Source organism: Leiobunum rupestre, chromosome 11 (assembly GCF_980474605.1).
Source record: "Leiobunum rupestre chromosome 11, qqLeiRupe1.1.hap1, whole genome shotgun sequence".
Lineage (NCBI taxonomy): Eukaryota > Metazoa > Arthropoda > Arachnida > Opiliones > Sclerosomatidae > Leiobunum > Leiobunum rupestre.
Window position 1 is genome coordinate 33,076,963 of NC_143394.1, and position 21,093 is coordinate 33,098,055.

The 21,093-nt window shown below is 36.5% G+C and overlaps 1 protein-coding gene across 1 annotated transcript in view; it reads left to right on the forward strand.

The window, feature by feature from the left end:
- LOC149922310 (uncharacterized) overlaps positions 1 to 21,093 on the forward strand; it is a 123,774-nt gene that overhangs the window by 96,867 nt on the left and 5,814 nt on the right. The window contains exons 4-7 of the mRNA XM_090163631.1: positions 5,362 to 5,522; positions 7,031 to 7,185; positions 14,057 to 14,135; positions 20,215 to 20,365. Coding sequence (XP_090019757.1) covers positions 5,362 to 5,522; positions 7,031 to 7,185; positions 14,057 to 14,135; positions 20,215 to 20,365 — 546 coding nt within the window. The remainder of the gene's footprint in view (positions 1 to 5,361; positions 5,523 to 7,030; positions 7,186 to 14,056; positions 14,136 to 20,214; positions 20,366 to 21,093) is intronic.

A 21,093-nucleotide genomic window follows, 5' to 3' on the forward strand; every position in this document is an offset into this window, starting at 1 on the left:
CCCATGGTGAAACTAATTAAGTTAAACATTACTTTGTTTGTCTAGAACATAATCTCCAATATTCCCATGGTGAAACCACTTAAGTTGATATATTCTTTGTTTGACTAGAACATAATCTCCAATATTCCCATGGTGAAACCAATTAAGTTAAACATTACATTGTTTGGCTATAACATAATCTTCAATATTCCCAATTATTATTATATTTATATTTAATGAAAAATATTTTTAGTTGAAATTTCTAAAGTAGGTATAAAATTATTGTTGTTCAAAATATCGTTTTTCCAGTTTTTGCTAACAACATATTTCTACAACCATTTATCAAATATTGTACAAAGAAACATGTTTTTGGCGGTTAGAATTTGAGCAAGGTGTGTAATTTGAGGATGTAGGAGGCGGGTAAGAAATTGGGGGCGATTTACAGACGGATGAGTTAAGAGTCGGGTTCAATCGCCTTAAATATCGGCGACATATAAAAACCTATACCACGTCGGTTATTGCCTTTTATTATTAATTCTAAATTGAAAAGATTTAAAAGGCAACGAGAGAAGAGAGAGATTAAAGGCTTTGGGATGAGAGCTTAGAATCCACAAGGAAATTCAATGGGCATACTCCCGCCTAGAGCCAACAAAAATTCAAAAGAATTTCTCAAAGATAAAATAAAAAAATCGCCGTTGAATTTTTGCCTTGGTCGGTGTCGTAGCTCGGTGCTTATCCTTTTTACTGTCTATTTCCTCTTTAATTGTCTAGCTTTTTAAGGGATATAAAATGAGATTCCGGCGAGGAAGTGCGCGCTCGGAATGTCATTTCATCGGCGGATTTAATTAAAAACATTTCTTACGACAAGATATTAAGCCTCTCTGTCCGGAGAAAAGCCAGTCTCCGGGGGCACTGCCTTAAGAGGAAGAAGCCAGACCGGAGAGGTGTCTTCTCTTCCAAGCGCTCTTCCCCGCGCGTTACCCAAGAGCGGGATCTGTCCTCCGCCTCCTCGCGACGGACCGTCCCGACAAAGTGCCCCCCTCTACCCCCGTTACGTCACTCGCATCCCCCTCACCATTTTCTCTATGCAAAAATAAAATGTACTCTTCGAGAGAAAGAAAGACTGAAAGAGGAGAGATAAAATTGGGGGGCGCCAAAAAAGTCAAGCAAATGTTTAAACAAGAAAATGAAAAGGATTTCTTAAGTTCGTGATGTTTGACAATTTTCTTTCCGTCTCTACATCTCTTCGGTTCCCTCTCTCTCTCTCTCTCTCTAGGACCCTAACTACCGCTAATGTTAATTGGAAAATGTCAAATTTCTTTGTCTTCCTTAGATCTTATTTCTTCACTTAATGCGATATCGTGTTCCCGTTGCGTGCTTTTGTGTTTTGCTATTTTGGTGTACTCTTTACACCGGGAAATTTAATTAGTTTCACCGTTTTACAATAATTGAAGTGAAGCGAGCGTCGAGAGCCAAGCTTCTATATTACCGACTATAAAGTCGAGATATTCACACTGAAATAACTTTACATACATTTGGTTTTCTACAGTAATATCAACGCAACGCAAATCGTCCTGCAACCAAATATTGTATTCGATCATAGAAGAAACGCAAAACAGTGTAAAATTATAACGAAATGCAATTATTAACATTTATAATAATTGCGTACCATAACAAAGTGTCACGGACATTAATTTGAGTACAAACAATCCCCTGTTGTATTTAATATGTTTTGAATATTAAATTTAAATTTTTTATCATCTTGTACATTAACTTTATAAACGTACTATAATAACCCTAGATGAATTTTATCGAAAATGAGCGTTTCTCAACCACCCTGTGTATTAAAACATTATCTCAATCACCCTTTCGTTTAACATAACTAACCCACTAAGCAGTAACAACCAAAGAGTAATTTTAACTCGAAGAAAAACCCATGCCCACGCTTAATTAATCATCTTGTCCATTAAGTATGAACCATATTACATTAATTTTCTCAACAACCTAGTGCATTAATAACGATCCTAATTACCTTGTCATTCATCCACGGGGTCCAGCGAATTGGCCAGAATTATCACTTAATATTAAATTTTCTTAATGCAACCGTAAACGCAGTTCAGAAATTATCAGCACTAACTAAAAATATAATTTTCAACCAAGACGGTCTATTTTTAAGAATATTGTAGATTTAAAGTCGAAAATCACAAAAAAATCACAAAAATGGGCAAATAACCAGCTTGAGGGCCCCCGATCTCCAAAATTCATAACGGGCTACCGATTGCGTGATATCCTTTCTATTGAGATATCCCCGACCCTACTAAGGCTAATTCTTGGAAAGTTATGTGAAATACGGCGGCAACGGCATCGGCTACACTGTACGTGAAGCCTTTATGTTACTGGCTGCCAAACGATAATAGCGTCTGCTAATACGCTATCTATTTAGTTTTGGACGGCAACCAAAAGAGGGCGTAGTGATAGCTTTCGGTCGCGAATAAAACGTTTTATCCAATTAGTCTTTTACGTAACTGTCGCGTCCATCATTTTGCCTACACCAACCGCCGCAAACGTTTTTACATAATAGTCGTAGACGTAGTAAACGTTAGGCCATTTGAATGATATTTTCAGTGTCAGTGTCACTAGAGATTTACTAGCTCATGACGCAGCCCAGATTTCAAAAATCAATATTTAACCTAAGATATTTGAGGCGACTTGGGTACATTTGTTCGAATTTCATTCGTCCGAACGGTGGTACAAATGTCCGAATGATAATTTGTCCGAATGCCGGAAAACAGGATCGTATGTCCGAAAACGTATTTCATTTACCCGAAAAATTTATCACAACTTTTGTTGGTGATTTAGTCGTTCAATTTAGGTTAACTTTACTGGCGAATTTCATTTGTTCGAATAATCGTTTGTCCATTTTTTCGAACATTAGGAATTGGTTGTTTTTTTTTTAAATATTGTTAATATAAGAAAATAGTAACATTAACGTGAACCTAACCTAACCTAACCTAACCTAACCTAACCTAAAATATCCACAACATTCAACGCAATTCCCACTTACTATATCGGCCAAAGGAAAAATGGACATAATAGGATAAAATGATTTGACATTATAATGCTTATATCCATTATAATTTTATTTTGAATTTAACAAGAGTTATCTTTCTCAGCAATAAGAAATAGTAATTTAGCGACAGAATTCGGACAAGTGATGCCACCGATTCGGACGAATGAAACAAACAAGTTGTTCAATTCGAACAATTGAAACATATGTTATTTCTGCGGTTCGGACGAATGAAATTCGAACATTTTCTCCACCGTTCAGACGATTGAAATTCGAACAAATGTACCTACCCCATTAAATTAGATGGGTGATACCAAATCTCGTTAAAGTATCACGTCTCAACCGTTTCGAATTTTAAAATCCTTTTTACTAATTTAGAAGCAGCTGCCCAAAGAACTGCGGCTTTTATCAATAAAGTATTTGGATTTTACCTCGAACGAAATTAGTGTAGGTAGCACTTTGGCGCCATAGCTACTAAGGTGCTTTCGTAACCTTTAACAAATAATTTAATGGACTCGAATCGCGAGCCAGCGCTCCTACCGAGAGAACCGCGGAACGTTTCCACCTAAATACAAAACACGCGTTTAAAAATGTTAGATGCCTAACTTCTCTTATATTGCGCGAGTATTCAATATTTGGGTGGAAATATTTCCAATATCAGACACAGTGGCGCTACAAGCGGCAGGCACGCAATGTAAATTTGCATGAAGTAGTTTATTTGTCCAAGGTGTAATGTTTACCCTAGCCCGGTCACTATAACGCTTAGCCAGTGAATAACGCCTATTTATTTGCTACCTTTCAATGCTTTCGATGACCGCCAAAAGAGGGCGTAGCAATAGATTTAGGTCACGAATATTACAGAAAGACCAATTATACTAGTCGATGCTATATTAATTTGGAAAACAGCTAGGGCTCCTATAATGACTATATATTTCCTATATTTCTGAAATGGTCTTATAAAATCCTATATTGAAAATATTTTATGCTATATTTCCTATAATTTTAGCACATTCTGTTAAAACTGATAAAATTTTCACAGCAACAATAAATATATTTCATTTTAAATTTTTCTTCCGGATCTGCCTTACATTGTTATTATACTCATTTTAAATACATGCTATGAAACTCGCGTATTTCTATATTTTGACCCTATAAATCTCATTTAAATTGGTAATTTAGTCCTATAATTATTCTATAATTTTGAGATTTTTTCCTATAATTCCTATATATTTTTGATAAGACGAACCTGCTATCTTTTTTGGCTGATATTTCTTTTTTACGTTTTCGTCGCCGTAATATTTTCTAGACTGGTCGGTGGCAAATTTCACCGTAATTTTTAACTATATCAGAAAACAAATGAGCAATTTAGCTTACTTCGCTTCAGTATCGGGCTCTAGAAACAACCTAGTTATTAAAAAGATGCATTTTAATTTTGTTTTAGTGTTGTTAATTTTCCGGAGAAATAAAAAATTTAAACATAAATTACTTTTTAAGGGTTTTTCATGTTTTCAACTTTTTATCGATATAAAAGGTCTAATATCAGCAAACATACTACAAAAATTAATAGTGTTACATTGTTAATCAGTTTAAACTAGTCTAGAGGTTTAATTTAACTGTTAGATTCGAAAAAATGAGGCGAAAATTCCGCTTTATTTAAATTTGCCAACAATATATTAGACCAGGAAACTATATACACTTGGAATGTCTAAGGAAGATTTTTACGGCCGTGATGAAGCTCGTAGAAATGGGCGTGTCTTAAAGCGGGGAAACTCACGATAAAAATTCTCGCGCCTCGCTACCCTAATTCGACGAAAACTCGTCATTAAGCCTAGTCATGGTTATTATATTATTAGCTTACCTGGTTATCTCTTTTATACCCAACAAATACCTGAAATTAGGTATCACTACGCTTCTTTCGCGATAAACATTATAATTACTTTAAAATATTAAGTACGATAACAAATTGAGGTTTTTAAATCCATTGTTTTATAAGCCTATTTTGCGCGGGAAGATCGCCTATTTGTTACCATGACGACGCATTCTTTTCCTCGAGCCAATGAATTTGAAATGTCGTGTTACGTCTTACACTTGACGTAGTTAAGCCCCGCCTTTTCCTCGACGCGCTTTCGTATCACCGTCCCAATGGAACCTTAGACATTCCAAGTGTATACCTCTATAGTTTCCTGATTAGACTAATCATGGAAAAGTTTCCGGAAAAAAGTCCACGGTCATTTTCTGATTTACAACACTATTTGGTTTTCATCTAAAAAGAGAGAAAAATCTTCAAACTAATTTCTGAATTTCTCCTATATTAGGGAGACCGAATATACTATCACAGGATAATAATTCACCCTCCGAAGAAGTCAAAAGAAGTGGTGTTGGCGACGTGTTTCGTGCCCGGACACCGACACAGAGCTGGCATCAGCGACAACAGGACGAAGAGGAACACGCTTCCGGAAAACTTCTCAGAACCAGAGTACGTCCGTCGCAAAGACACGTTCAACTGAATAGAATAAGGGAGAACCTTAAATAGAGCCGGAAAGGGTTGAAGTGGCGCGAATCTCAAATTTAGACTACCCACTTCCCAAACTTAATAAGAAACTTCAAAACACTTTCTAAAAACTGTCGCGATAAAGCTCAAGCCGCGACATAGTTTACATCTTACGAGTATCCAACTATAGGACCTTCTTCAGTTTCGCGGTATATTATGGGCGAGGGGCAGGTCACTTCCTTGATTAACGACGCACCCCTCAAATGATTAAATCCGATTTAATCGTGATAATTTTGATTAAATTCAATTTAATCACGATTAAGTTGATTAAATCACGTTTAATCATGATTAGAATGTTTAAATCTGATTTAATCATGATTAAATGATTAAATCTGATTAAAATAATTAAATCTGATTAAAATGATTAAATCTGTTTAAAATGATAAAAGCCTGATTACAAAATTTAAATCGTGATTAGTATGATTAAATCGTACTTTAGTTTTGATTTTAATGATAAATTCTCGACTCGACCGATTATATTGATTAAATCGTGATTAAAATGATTACGTGATTAGTATGATTAAATCGTACTTTAGTTTTGATTTTAATGATAAATTCTCGACTCGACCGATTATATTGATTAAATCGTGATATAAATGATTAAATCTAATTAAAATGATTAAATCTAATTAAAATGATTAAATCTAATAAAAATGATTAAATCTAATTAAAAAGATTAGATCATGATTAGAATGATTAAATCCTGATTAAAAAGATTAGATCATGATTCGAATGATTAAATCTCGTTTAAATCGTGATTAGATTTTCTAATCTTGATTAGATTTTTTAATCTTGATTACCCGGATTTAATCACGATTACCCTGATTTAATCATTTTACTATGATTAAGACGCAGCCGAAATGGAAGTGACCTGCCCCTCGGTTCTTGGATCTACCTCCTCGCACAAAGTCTCGACCGCGTTGGATATTTACTTATTTATAAACCTTTTTTTACTTTTGTAATAGTTTAAAAAGTTCAGTATGTGATGTATGTACCCTTTTTTCGTAAAGGAACTTGTTTAGAAAAATCTACGAGAACCTGGTAAAGTACGTGATTCAAAGAAATAACTTTGTAGATGGTTTCATCTCTCTAAGATATATATTATATTCTTCTGACACTAACAATTTAGAAAAAAAAACCTCTAAAACATCCGGGTTTAAGTTACCTTCTAGAATTGCAAACCATAAACAAATGCAAACAAACAAGTCTAGCTTTTGGACTCTCGCGGGAGTCTCTTAGACCTTTTTTTAAGCCAGCAGACTCAAAATCTTTCTAAGTTACGTTAATGGATTCTTGTTCTAAGAACTTTCAGGATTTCCCTTGGTCAATAAATAGTCCAAGCCCTTTCCAGAAATCCCCGAGCCGTGTTAAAGTTTATCCCTCAGGTTGGATACTAAAAAGATATATTTCTTTTTACCCGGAATGGGTTGTAGGTTTATAAACATTACGGAGTACATCGAGGCCCGAGCTCCAGTTCCCTACTTAAACATCGCCGTCCGCCAAAACGGAAGAGTGGTGGACACGGCGTTAAATGTTCCGCCGGGAACACCTCTCGAAATGATCATCTTTTTGGACGACAAAAGCAAATGTAAGTCACCTATATATATTCTCATTTACCACCTTAGAAATTGGACAATTCCAGTACAATAAGCGACTTTCAATAATCGCCTTTAAAAATAACTATTAGGATGGTACTTTTCGCAACAAAGAGAACCTAAACTAACGTCATAGGTCACCGACGTCATCTGAGGTTTGACGTCAAAGCAGTGTTGGCACTTTTCTGATCTGTTTTATAAAAATCAAATCAATCGATTTTTTTATTTAAATCGGAATTTTTTTAATTTGTTGAATTTATTGTATAATTAACGGATATTTTGCTTTTATCAGTTAGCTAATCTTGAATTACACGAAATCTTAATTAAATTTAATTATTATTCAATATTTTAGTTTGCACAGATTTTCTGTGTATTTTATTTTTTAAGAACCTATTTTTTGCCATTTTTTGGTCCTCCATTGAAATACATTGTGTGATTTAAATCAATTATTTAAAAAAAATTAACTTGATTTAAATCAGCCGACCCTACGTCAAAGTACCATCATCGTCTGCTTTTCGACTAACTGCGCGCGCGGATATTATTGAAACTCGCTTATTTGGGCAAAGATACATGCGATTTTTGTACAGGAAGTACAAAAAGCTTGGTTTAGTTAAAAGTGGTATTTATAACTGCGCGGCGAGATAACCTTTCAACCATGGAAGGTCTTCTGATCTCATAAAGTGTTTAAAGGGATTAGTAACTAAATAGAGAAATCATCTGTTAACACGAGCTACGTTTATTCACGTAACTAGACGCAACCACTCCTAGCTTTTGTTAAACCTGGTGACAGTAATGTCAAACTTGTTGATACGCCATAAATTTTGAAGTTTATAATTTCTTCAACTATTTAACTATTAAAAAAATATTACAATTCTTAAATTCCACGATATCAAATATTTCAACAAACTGAAACTTATTTGAGAAATTACTTATTTAGTAATTCCTGTTTATCCATGGATTATTTAACAAGCTTCGCTGAAAGATGTACCTCGACGTGATTTCAAATTCCACTTACGAGACTACCCGAGGTGTAACTCACCGATTTTGTTCAAACTCTGGGGTTTGGTAGACCACCGTGTAACTTAAAAAACCCTAAAGGGAAATGTCTCCATAAGCAACCGTTTTGCCATAGCAACCAAAAATGTTTTTGACAACACAAAATGGAAATTTTCCCATAGAAAATAACATGGGAATCTAACCAATTTTAAGGGTACCCCCTGTAAATATTTTAATCAATTTCGAGCTTTTTCATTATTTTTTTATTTATATTTTCGATTTTTACCATTTTAAAAAAAATTACATTTTTTACCGGGGGGTACCCTTAAAATTGTTCAGATTCCCATGTTATATTCAATGGGAAAATTTCCATTTGGTGTTGTCAAAAACATTTTTGGTTGCCATGGCCAAACGGTTGCCTATGGAGACATTTCCCTTAAGGCTTTTTCAAGTAACATGAAGGTCTACCACCTCGGATCGTCTCCTTGTAAGTGGGTGTGTAGAACTTATGGTAATATGAAATTTCACCAAGGGAAAAGTTGCAATGGGCATTAGTTTTGCCATGCAACCGAAAATGTTTTTGACAACGCAGTATGTATATTTTCCCATTGAAAATAACATGTGAATCTGAGCACTTCTAAGGATCCCCCTGTAAAAAATAAGGATAATAATTCTAATTAAAATTGTTTATTTTGATCAAATTCAAACAACTTAATTCCATTTTATTAATTTCGATAAAATTCATTTATTATCGTCGATTCGGCGATTAGTTGGCAAATTCAACTTTTTTATCTTCACATTTCGCTTTTCTCCAATTTTACCGATTCTGATCAATTTTTGCATATTTTGACCAAATTGACCAAAATTTATCAAAATATCATAAAATTTATTTCATTTGTCAATTTTGATCTATTTTTACTTTGGGTTTTTAAATTTTCAATTTTTTTGAAATTTTTCACAGGGGACCCTTAGAAGTGCTCAGATTCCCATGTTATTTTCAATGGGAAAATATACATACTGCGTTGTCAGAAACATTTTCGGTTGCCATGGCAAAACTAATGCCCATTGCAACTTTTCCTCGTTAGTGGAATAGGTTATTTTCCCAACTTCACAACACCATCACCATGGTTATGAACAGATATTCCTACCTTGACACTTTCAATCTTTCATATGTAAGAGAACCCAAAAATTTAAAATTATTGAAAATCTTTGGGTGATTGCTTTTAAATTTCTTAAAATTATTTTAAAATTTATTACAATTAGCGTAGAAATTGAAATTTTGAGGTTGAAACACCAAATTTTGCTAGCTTTGGTAAATTAAAAGGGCAACGAAAAATAAAATTAGGGGTCACCGCGTACTTGGCATACCTTACCAAGAAATCCCGGTATACCGTCCCTGAACTCCACTTTCGGGATGTCCAGCGTTACCATGGAAATAGACGGAGATAACCAATAACGGGACACAAACTCACAAGGAGACTACCCGTGGTGGTTATCACCGATTTTGTTGAAACTCAGGGATTAGATAGATCTTATGGTAGTATGAAACCGAAAATGTTTTGGACCTCTCAAAACAAAAAAATCTCCATTTAAAAAAGCACGGAAATTTCTCGGTTTCAATTTAAAATTTTCAAAATTTACCCAAAGTGATAAATTTGCCTTATTTTTGGTATAATTTATAAATTTTGGGTAAATTTTAACCAAATTTGGGTAAATTTTGGTAAAATTTCTATAAATTACATGAATAAAGTAATATTGAGATAATTTAAGTTTAAATTGGGTAAAGTCAAATAAAATTGTTTGAAATCGACTAAATTTGGGTTAAAATAAAAACAAATTTGGGTAAAAATATCCAAATTGAGTAAAAAGACCAAAATTGGATAAACCTAATAAAATTCGTTAAAAATTTAGTTAAATGTGATTTTTTGATGATATTGGATAAACTGCAGAAAATAGGGTAAACGTTATAAAGTTGAACGAAAATTGAGTAAGTGTGAAACCGAGAAAATCCCTCGCTTTTTTAAATGGAGATTTTTTCGTTTTGAGAAGTCAAAAACATTGCAACTTTTCCCATGGGAATTTTCATACTAACATAAGGTTTGCCTAACCCCCGTTTTTCAACAAAATCGGTGATAACCACCACGGGTAGTCTCCTTGTCAGTGTAGAAATTTACGGGTTGGGGTACATTCTTTAGCGAATCTAGTGTACCTGCTCAATTCGAATAAATAAACTCAGTTCCGTATTACATAAAAGCACTTTTTAAATTACGTTTAACATATTTTTCTGATACTATGTTACTTTCATGGCGCTGCAAACAAGTTGGCAAGGGGCTATACGTAGATTCACCTAGAGTCATTTATTTGGAATGAGGCCAATCGAAAAAAATTGTCTGCACTTTATGTATATACAGGGTATTTCACAAGGTTATGCAAAATTTTGAAGGAATTGCAGGGGTTGAGTTGAGAAGTATGCGTGTTTTTTTTTTTCATTTTCCTACGATGAGTTAAAAGAGCGCCCTGGAAGTAGGCTGCAACAAGAGCAAAATCAAGCAGCAGGGAAATGCGATTTCAGGGCTACGATGAATTTGCGATAAATCGCGGTCCCTCACGACTTAAAATACTGTTTAAGTTTACCTTTTTACGTTGATTACCTCGATTTGTTTACCAATCCTATTTTACCTATCACATGAACCCAAACCTTAATGTTCGCATTTCCCTGCTGATTGGTTTCGCGCTTGTTGCAGCCTACTTCCTGGGGCTAGTAGGCCACGCTTTCAAGCTCTCTGGCGCTCTTTTAACTCTTCGTAGGAAAATAGGGAAAAACAGGCATACTTCTCAACTCACCCCCTACAACTCCGTAAACGTTTTACATAACCTTTTCATACACCCTGTGTATTTAATAAAATTCAAAATATAGAGTTCCTACTCTTAATAAGAATTCCAAATTATCCCAGGTAAACTGTCTTATCAGCCCAGCCGTCACCCGTTCAAAATAACGCGTAGCTGCAACGAAAAGTTACATTGTAAAATTTCGAAAGAGCATTTTTGCGATCGGGACCCCGGGAGTGGGAGAGTCTGAGAGAGGTTATCTCAGGTTGCGCGTTCACGGTTCGTTCCCAGGAGTTGAATTATGACCGGTCCCGGCAGAACGTTTGAGAGGACGAGGGGGGACTTTATATCTTTGCCAGTGGCGCCTCCCAGCGGCCGTCTTCTCCTGTTGTAAATTGATTTTTAGGTATCCCCTCCCGTCGCCTGCCCCGTCAGTATCGGCGCCCATAAAAGGTGAAAGTGGTATGCTGAAAGAATGCTATAAATCAAAGGATTTTCTCGGAGATACCCGTTTCTTTGCTGCCCAATATATATTTGCTCGCCAGTAGGAGCTACTTGTCTCTGGTTTTGCACACGTATTTGCTTTCTCGCGATTAAAGATGCAAAAACCCTGGCCCGGAAAACAAAGAGTTCGCCAAAGGGGCCCGTTTTATTTCGCGCCTACGATTCATTTTATCCTTCACTAGTATCCGAAGTATATGACTACTCACTTAAGAGGGAAGTGTTCGTCTTTGTATACCGCTAATATTAGTCGTTTAATGGGCGTTATTCCTATTTCCCTCAAGCGGCGGTTTTCGCAAGCTTTCGCGTGGACCATGGTGAAGCAGAAGATATTTTAATTTTTTTTTATTTTCTACACTGCGTAATTATTATATTTAAAAAAAATAGGCGGAGTAATACACACATGGAAATTTTTCAACCGTGATGCGGTTAGGCTACTGAAAAGTAGCCCGAGCCGGCAAAGATACATGGTTATATTTACGCCCTAAATGGACACATCTCTCGTAAGGGATTTTATAGACGTCTGATAATATAAAAATATAAAAATAAATAAACTATTCGCGACCGAAAACTATCGCTACGCCCCCTTTGGTTCGCCATTGAAAGGTAGATAGGTAGCGGCTAAAGCAGACGCTATTAGTTTTTTTTTTCACCTTATTCGTAAATTTGACTTTATAAATAATGATACTTACATTCAGGCCCGTACACGGGGGGGGGGCGCCAGGGGATGCTCAGCGCCCCCAAATGAGTACTTGAGCATCCCCAATCCAACTGACCCAAAAAAATCGATTGCTCAATTACCGAAAGATATGATCTAAAATATTTGTATATTAATCAAAAAGGAAAATTATTTTTACTAGAGAGCTAGTATCAATAAATATTTGAAACCATTTTACTAAAGTTTTTGAAAATTGCTTTCGCGAGTCTCACTGCACCAGAAAAACTTTTCAATTGTAGAAATATTGAACCAGCTTATCAAAAATGTTTTGACGGATATTTTAGGGCTACAACCGGATTAGTATATTTACTAATTTCATAGGTGGGGAGATAAAAATTACTCAAGGTATTGGCACCCCCAAAAAGAATTTGAGCGCCCCCGACTTTCGGCGGCTGTGTACGGCCTGCTTACATTTTAATATAATATTTGCATTTTCACCCAATTTTTTCGAATATAAAAGTAAAACTAAACCTCTAGACTAGCTCTAAATTGATTAACAATGTAACACTATTAATGTTTTGTAGTACGTTTACTGTTATTAGACATTTTATATCGATAAAAAGATAAAAACATTAAAAACCCTTAAAAAGTAATTTATGTTTCAATTTTTTATTTTTCCGATTTTCGGAAAATTTTCTAGAAATTTTTCCGGAAAATAAACAAGTCTAGTTTGCTTATATTTTGATAAGCTTATAGCATATAGGAACCTTGGTTTATTTGAGAAAACACGTTCTTATAACTTTTTAAATTGTCTGTAGCCGACGCTAGATCTAAGGCGCAACCTCGTAGAAGCTAGCGCCGTGGCGCCACCTAGACTCGTTTCGGTCGCGAATAGTGAAAATTTGGAAGTTCGCGACTGATTTTTTGCACAATGACTCAATATTGACTTTCGGGCACGCCCCCTAGCGTTCGGACTCTGAAAAATGTCCGTCAGATTTAACGGACGCGACATTATTGACGTAATGTTTTTATGCCAAGTGCACGCAGTCACTATATGTCACTTTGTTTTCGCTGCTATTTAAAAAAGTATATATATATATATATATATATATATATATATATATATATATATATATATATATATATATATATATATATATATATATATATAACCAGTGGAAGAATAAAAATTTAGAACTGTAAGTCTAAAGTTACTATAGACGAGTGTTTTTGGCATAAAACTTTTTGGAGACGGCAGAGTAAGCTAGTGCAAAAGGAAAGAGAATAGTTAAAAAAAAAGTTTTTTTGGGAAGAAAAAAGAATATATTCTCTGGCGTGCAACGTAAAACTTTGGGTCCTAGAAATCTAATCGAAAGCAATTAATCACTTTCTGTCAGAGCCAGTTTGAGGCTTCAAACATTGGGTTCGCCAAAAAGCTTACAGCGCACGGTGGGCACTATCCCCTGGCTCTGCCATATCCCGGAGACTTATTGATGGAAATGCCTAAAGGATATATAGAGACCTCCAGTTTAAACCTTTTTCTTCCCGATTTTCCCATCTTTTTTCCACGTCCGTTTTCATCCGAGAAAAACTCTTTGTGAAGAGTTTAAGTTTAAATGATATATGTTTTTCTCGAATCTTTGGCCTCTTTAGCGGAAATAAGAAAGGACAGCGTCGACTAACACGCCCTGACGTGTGACAAAGTGTAATCCTTTTAAAGCGTGAGATTATAGGTGAAGAGCTCCTATATCCATTGGAACTTTAATTTTCAAAATTTGGCGTTTACGTTTTCGTGTTCGCGTAAGCTTATTAGGGGCTATAGTGTACTGGTTAATTGAAAAAATTATGTTAATTATTGTTTCATATTACTTTTGACGCAGCTACTTACGGTCTGTTAACCAGTTATATGAAAGTGACGGATAATTCGCCCAACCACGAGGAAACTATCGTCATGAATGGGTAAGTTCATTTTCATACTCCTAAACATTTTAATTACCAAATATTTTTACGATTCAAATCGAAAATTTCCCACGTATTTTATGGTATAAATCACAATTTCTTAAATATTTTATTTACAAATTAAAGTTACAAATTATCTGGATATTTTAAGTTACGAACTAAAAAAGTATCAACATTTTGCGTTGTCAAATGAAATTACAAAAAAACATTTTACGATATAGATCGAATTACTAAGACATTTTAAGTTACAAACCTAAAAAGTATCATCAGGCATTTTAAGCTACAAAGCTAAAACTTATCATCGGGCATTTAAAGCTACAAACCTAAAACTTATCATCGGGCATTTTAAGCTACAAACCTAAAACTTATCATCGGGCATTTTAAGCTACAAACCTAAAACATATCATCGGGCATTTTAAGCTACAAACCTAAAAACTATCAGACATTTAAGCTACAAACCTAAAAACTATCAGACATTTAAGCTACAAACCTAAAAACTATCAGACATTTAAGCTACAAACCTCAAAATTATCAGACATTTTAAGCTACTAACCTAAAACTTATCAGGCATTTTAAGCTACTAACCTAAAACTTATCAGGCATTTTAAGCTACAAACCTAAAAATTGTTATCGTTTAAGCTACAAACCTAAAAAGGAATAATTTTAAGCTACAAACCTAAAAATTATCATCAAACATTTTAAGTTACAAACCTAAAAGTATCAGACATTTTAAGCTACAAATCTAAAAATTATCAAACATGTTAAGCTAGATACCAAAAACAAATTAGCCGGTATTTAAAAAAAATAGTTTATAGTGACATTCCACAGATATAACCTACTCCTGTAGGGAAAATAAAGATTAATTTTTGGGCACGAACACTTGTTTGGTCTATGCGAGAAAATCAAAATCAAACCCTCATTATTTCTCATAAATCCGGCATATTCCAACACCCATATCCGGACTGGCAGCCTGCGACTTAGCCTCGTTTTGGCGCTCTCATCCCCGATATCCAATACGGCCTTGTCGCTACGCGTGGCAGCTACACGAAAAATACAATTTCCATATATTTAAACTTTACCCCCCTCCAAAAAAACCCCTCGCAATTTCGTAAACACACAGCTAGAACCAAACTATAGCGAATGTACGGGATAGCGAAGGTGAGGGGAAAGGTGGGGAGATGAAAAATGTCACGGGCGTGACATAAGAGGTAGAAAAAGCTTTCTTCAATACGAGCGCGTGGGAGGTAGCGGCGGCAAACCTACGAGACAGTAACTCTACTTTCTACGGCCATTTATCATAGGAAGAAGCTATTTCACGGCAACGAACTCGCCTAACAGAGAGTATAGAGAAACCTTTCGGAATTTTCAGACACGAACCGCGTTTGGAATGGCCCAGTTCCAACATATTAAAGATTAGGCGAGCGGAGAGGCTCCCCTTGTAATAGAAAATGAAATCCGCGCGCTAAGCCTCGGAGGATAACAGGCGCAGTCAGCGTTTTATTATGTGCGCTTTCTATTAAATAATCCCCGCGTCGCTTTTCGAACGCGGAGAGAATCCGGCGGATTTTGCACGCGTGCTCCGGCCAAGGCCTACCCTTCGCCACAAAGTTACGCTCTCTCGCGCTGATGGGGCTTCGTCTCTTTTTCTATATGCAAAAGGAAATCGTCATTGTGGCACTGCAGTCTATACGGTGGTAGTTTTGGCGGTGTTGTCCCGGTATTAGGATCGACGCTTCTTCGTTTCTTCCTTTCATATCTCTCGGCGATGGATAAATACAAAATGGGAGCGACAGGCAACCGAGAAAATTGCTTTTTAAGCCCCCTTACCCGGGCACCTTTTCGACAGCCGGGGCTGGCGTACCGCGTATATAGTGAACATTTTCCCCAGTCTAGCGACTGATATTTGGAGAAATATTAACGTAAAAAAGTTACGCGGCGGTCTGTCCCACTCGCCAAAATCAAATACGGCCCGAAACTTTTACGGCGAACTTATTGCTTTCAGTCGAGATTTTATGTTCGATTAATTTTATTAAAACGTTTGTAGAGGATTTACTTATAACAACATTGTACTCTGATATCAAGAATATGGAAATCGGATATTCTAAACGCATCCTAGCGTTTTTTGTAGCGAAAGTTCGTCTGCTTTCGTTTTTGCGTACAATTTATGGCCTTTTCTTTGGGCTGCTCTTAAACTGCTCTCAACTCCCACTCGTATCAAGTAAATTTTACGCGGGATGTTTCAAATATTGCTAGAGCAATTCCAGAATGTTTTTGACAGTATTTCGGAGTAATATTAGATTAAAATTTTAAATAAAGGAATAGCTAAGTTATATAATTTTTTCATGGCAATAATTCCAATAAACCAATGGGACACGTATTGACTTTTGGAGTACTCCGGGAACAATGAGAGCAACCTAAGAGCAGTTAACGGTCTATATCGGAGGGAATGTAAAAGGTTGGTAGCCGTGTAGCATCGAACAGCTTATAGTTTTCGACTTCTTTTTAGCACGGGCATAGCAACCGGTTGGGGCAGACAAAACAGTTATTATTTGTTAATAAAAAGCGATAAATAGTCAAATTGAGTATATCCAATTCAAAGCAATAAAAGATTTTATTGGAACTCGAAATTTCCTCGCCCCAACGCAATTAAACAGTGAACTTACAAAACCCCTTTTTAAAAAATCCAAGTCTAGTTTCCAAATCACCGAAAGGTTGCAACGACCCTGATCCAAATAAAACGCTTCTATCCAAGAAAACATTTCGGGAGATCGTGAAGCTAGAATTTCAGAGAATGAAACGCAAACCAAGGCTTAGCTAAAAACCTTTCGTCTCGGTTTCTTTTATTTTTAGAATAAGAAAAATGAGCTGCGAGGGTTTTTAGGCGCGCCTTAGGAGGAATCTTGGGAAAGGCGGAGTTTTAATTTCTTCGGCCCGCTGAAAAAGACCTTCAACAATTTAATAACTCGAGGGAGTAATTAGGCGAGCGGTGGGCTTAATCTATGTACACCCATTAATAATCAGACTCGTCCCAGATCTGCCGCCGCCCAAAAATTGTCAAGGGCATTCGGCATCACCTGGGAGCGCCGCTAATGGCGGAGACCGTGCTAACTCAACGACGAAGATTTAAACATCGCCTCTCCGTTATACCAATTATGCCAAGTGGCGTGTGCGTGGCGCCTCTAAGTATAACGGATTTTTCTCCCCGCTGGCAATTTTAAACCAGTTTAGTGCACCCGATCTCCACCCTGATTTTTCGCTACTCTCATTTACATTTCTCCTCATTTCTTATAGACAAGGCTTATTATTTCACCGTTAAAAATGTGACACAATGGAGTGTTTTTTATAGCCCGCTAAGCCCGCGGATTGAGTCAGGTTAAAGAGTATTTGCGAGGTTATATAAGGCAGGCGTAACAAGTCACTCGCGACGTTAATATATTTTAAAAATATACAAAATGTATAAGAAATATAACTCTTGGAAAGAAAGTCATAGAAAATATACCAGAGGAATAGCAACTCGTCCAATTTATTACCTCAGGGTACTTTAGGCCTATTACCAACTAATTCCGCGTTGAGCTGGCCTATTCTCCCGCCATGGGTTAAGGGATTTTCCCCGAGTTCTTCAGGCATACCTCTTAACTCACCCCCTTCAACTCCTTCAAATTTTTGCGTAACCTTTTGAAACACCAAAGGCAAAAACCTAGTAAACGCCAATTTTTAAAATTTTGAGCTAATAGTGAATTTCATTATATACGCAAATTGTACACTAACTAGAAAAAATTCAACCCTGGATGATATTTACCAGTAAAAACTACTTACATTACCATAAGAACTAATATTAATCACAAATAAAATAAAAGGCTTTTACTAGGTTTGTGGCATGGGGCAGCCGATACAATAATGGCATTATTGGGCCTATGGTGATGCTTTGAGTAAAATCCTAGCTGATTATTATCATAAAGAAACATTTTAAAGTCTCGTTAAAGCAAGATTTGGTATTAATCTACTGTATGTTCAATGGAAAACGAACGAAAATAGTCGAAAGAACCATACAAAACTAGCACGTAAACCTTCCTAGCCATACTGCCTTTATCGATAGAATCGGAAAGTTTCAAGTTTCTCGCGAGTTATAAATAGAAAAACCTTGATGAGGTGAAGGCCCAATTAATTTATTCTTTTATAAACACCGCTAAGACATCTGCGCGCGAATAAAGAGCACCATCCAAACTATTGGTTTCTCCCCCGCATTCCCCGCATTCAGCATCCACCACTAAGTCATTATGCGAGATATAAGCGACGGCGGGGTATCGCCTATCATCCTTCCTGCCCCCTCCGCTTGAATAAATTATCGGCATATTGAACGAAAAACAATGTTCCCACTCTTTTGGACTTTGCCAAACTTCGAAGAGGTCGAGCCGAGGCTGAACGTATTTGTTGGTCTCTAAGAGGCCGATAGTTCGATTCAATTTGTTTCTTTATTTTATACTTTTACCAAAGTCGTCATGGTGGGCTGGCGGAGTGCTTAGCCGGTTCGATCCACGCTCGCGGCCCTGGCTTCCGCGTTGAGTTTGCTATCTACCCACTGGTTAAAGGGGTTTCCACCCCTAGTTCTTTGTTTTTATCTTTCCATTAAAACTTGTTGAGGTTAAAGGTAAAAGTGAGTATAGGGAACTGTTGGCTCGCGTGGTATGAAGCCTTTGCCACCACCCTCCAATACGATATAATAATAATAATAATCAGCTAGGCTAATACCCAAGGCACCACCTTAGGCCTAAGTCATCAAGCGACTTTTGAAGCCATTAATTCATGTGGCCGGGTTTCAATGCGTAGGTGAGCCAACAGCTCCCTACACTCACTATTACCGTTAACCTCAACAAAATTTATAAAGCCATTATAAGTCGCTATATGACTTGGGCCTAAGGTATTAGCATATGTAACATAATAAAAATAAGAATGCCACTTCCTATTGCTTTATTGCTAATTTTCTAACCGAACCTTTTTTCGGCACTGATACTCTCTTCAAGCTGTGACTTGGACTCGCGACTTTCCGTTTTGGATGACTACTTTTTGATAAAACTTTCAGCCTAATATCGGAGAGCACGTTCTGGAGTCGCGATGGGCTTTGGCTTTGTTTTGAAGCCCGCGTGCGAATCAGGCGTGATAAAAAAAAACATGAGCTCGTGGCGCCGAGAAAAACATTTTCAATTTTTATCATTTTAGCCTAATATTCCGCCTATCTATCGGAAACCAGATATTTCGGCTTAGCGGAAGTCTCGCGTATTTTAGACACTAGAGGGCTGTGTGCCGAGAAAACATCTTGATTGCGCAATAACTATGAAAATCAGTTTGGTTGTAAATCTCGTTAATTAATTAATTTATGCTTTCCTTACATAGACCCCCACCAAAATCTTCAGTAAATCCCGTACTGGCCTAACTGATTATTACCCTATAGTAAAATAAGATATATTTTCACTGTAGAAGACCGAATTGAGATAATCCCTCGTGAAATCTTTAACTATTCGTATGTTTGTACAAATTGAGCTGTTAAACCTTGAGCGTATTATTTTGACTTTAAAGAATCTGTACGGTTCATTTACCCTTAAAACGCATCCAAAACACCAAAACCGTTATATCATCGAAAATATAGAAGATGTGTAGCAACTAGGCTATTAAGTTTAGGCCTATTAACTCCCTACAACGTTATTACTCAAGCGTCGCGCGTTTAAATATATATTCACCGGAAGTCCCTTGACTTTAGACCCTTCGGATACATTTTAAAGCCTTATCAATTCGTGTACATTTCTTGACATTTCAATACTCGTAATACATAAATACAGACAATATTTCCCACATAAATAAGCTACGGATATCCGTACATACTTCCTATTGGCATCCTAATTGGCCTATTACGAATTTAAATCGAGAAATGAATGGGAAACAAATAGAGGAATCAAAACATAATTTATCGTCAAAGGTTGGTAGGTCTCTCGACAAGCCAATAAATATGGGGAAGTATTTTATTTCTTGGCGCTCCTTTTTCGTCTTATAAAATAAAAGGACTGTCTTCTTTTGATATTAACAGATGCTCAATCGATCCTTATATCTTCGGAAATTTCGAGTCTCAAGAAAACGGCGACAGACTGTCGGCGAAGTTCAGGGCTTTTAAATTCCCAGAGTCTAACTACGTCCTCTTCAGCGGAACAGTCAACATTTGCTTGCAGCAGTGCAAAGGGGTAAGGAACACGCGCTACTTACCCTCCCCACCTCACCCAGCCTAGCCGTCCCGCGCGCCCACCCAACCCCTTTTATCCTGGGCGCCCACCCAACCCCCATCAGTCCTTCCTTTATTTCGCTATTGATCGGAATTTATGCATCAATGAGCTAAAGGCGCGCTTCAGAGACGCAACGCGTGGAGTATAAATAGGATGGGGGTCGGGGGTAATCTTCCAAAATAAGCTAGCACCCGGAATAAATGTTGCGCCCGTTGCTTTTACACACGCTTGAAAGCCGGGTATTTCGAACGTTTGGAAGGCACCGATTTGAACGTTTTCGACTCCGTACGGCTCGGATTGAAATGACAAAACCAACTGCAGCGAGTGACACGTATTTTCAAATTATTTTCCACTTCTCTATTTTTATTTTCGTTTTTGTTTTAAACACGTTATTTAATAAAGGGATCGGCCTAGTTGAAATCAAGCTGATATTATCGACAGGAAGAAAATAAAATACGGTTATTAGAGATTTACCTTTTTGAATAAAATAATTAGCCAAGAAACCTAATCATACTCAAAATGTTTTAGGATACTTCAAAGTGTTAAACGCCTAAAATGATATATTTTATTTTAGAAGGCTAGAGCGCGACTTTCTTCGTAATTGAAAGGCCCGTCAAAATCTCTTTTCTCCCGTTTTTGGTTGATTGACCGACAGCGCCCTCCATTTCGGATATGTGAAAGCTCGTTAA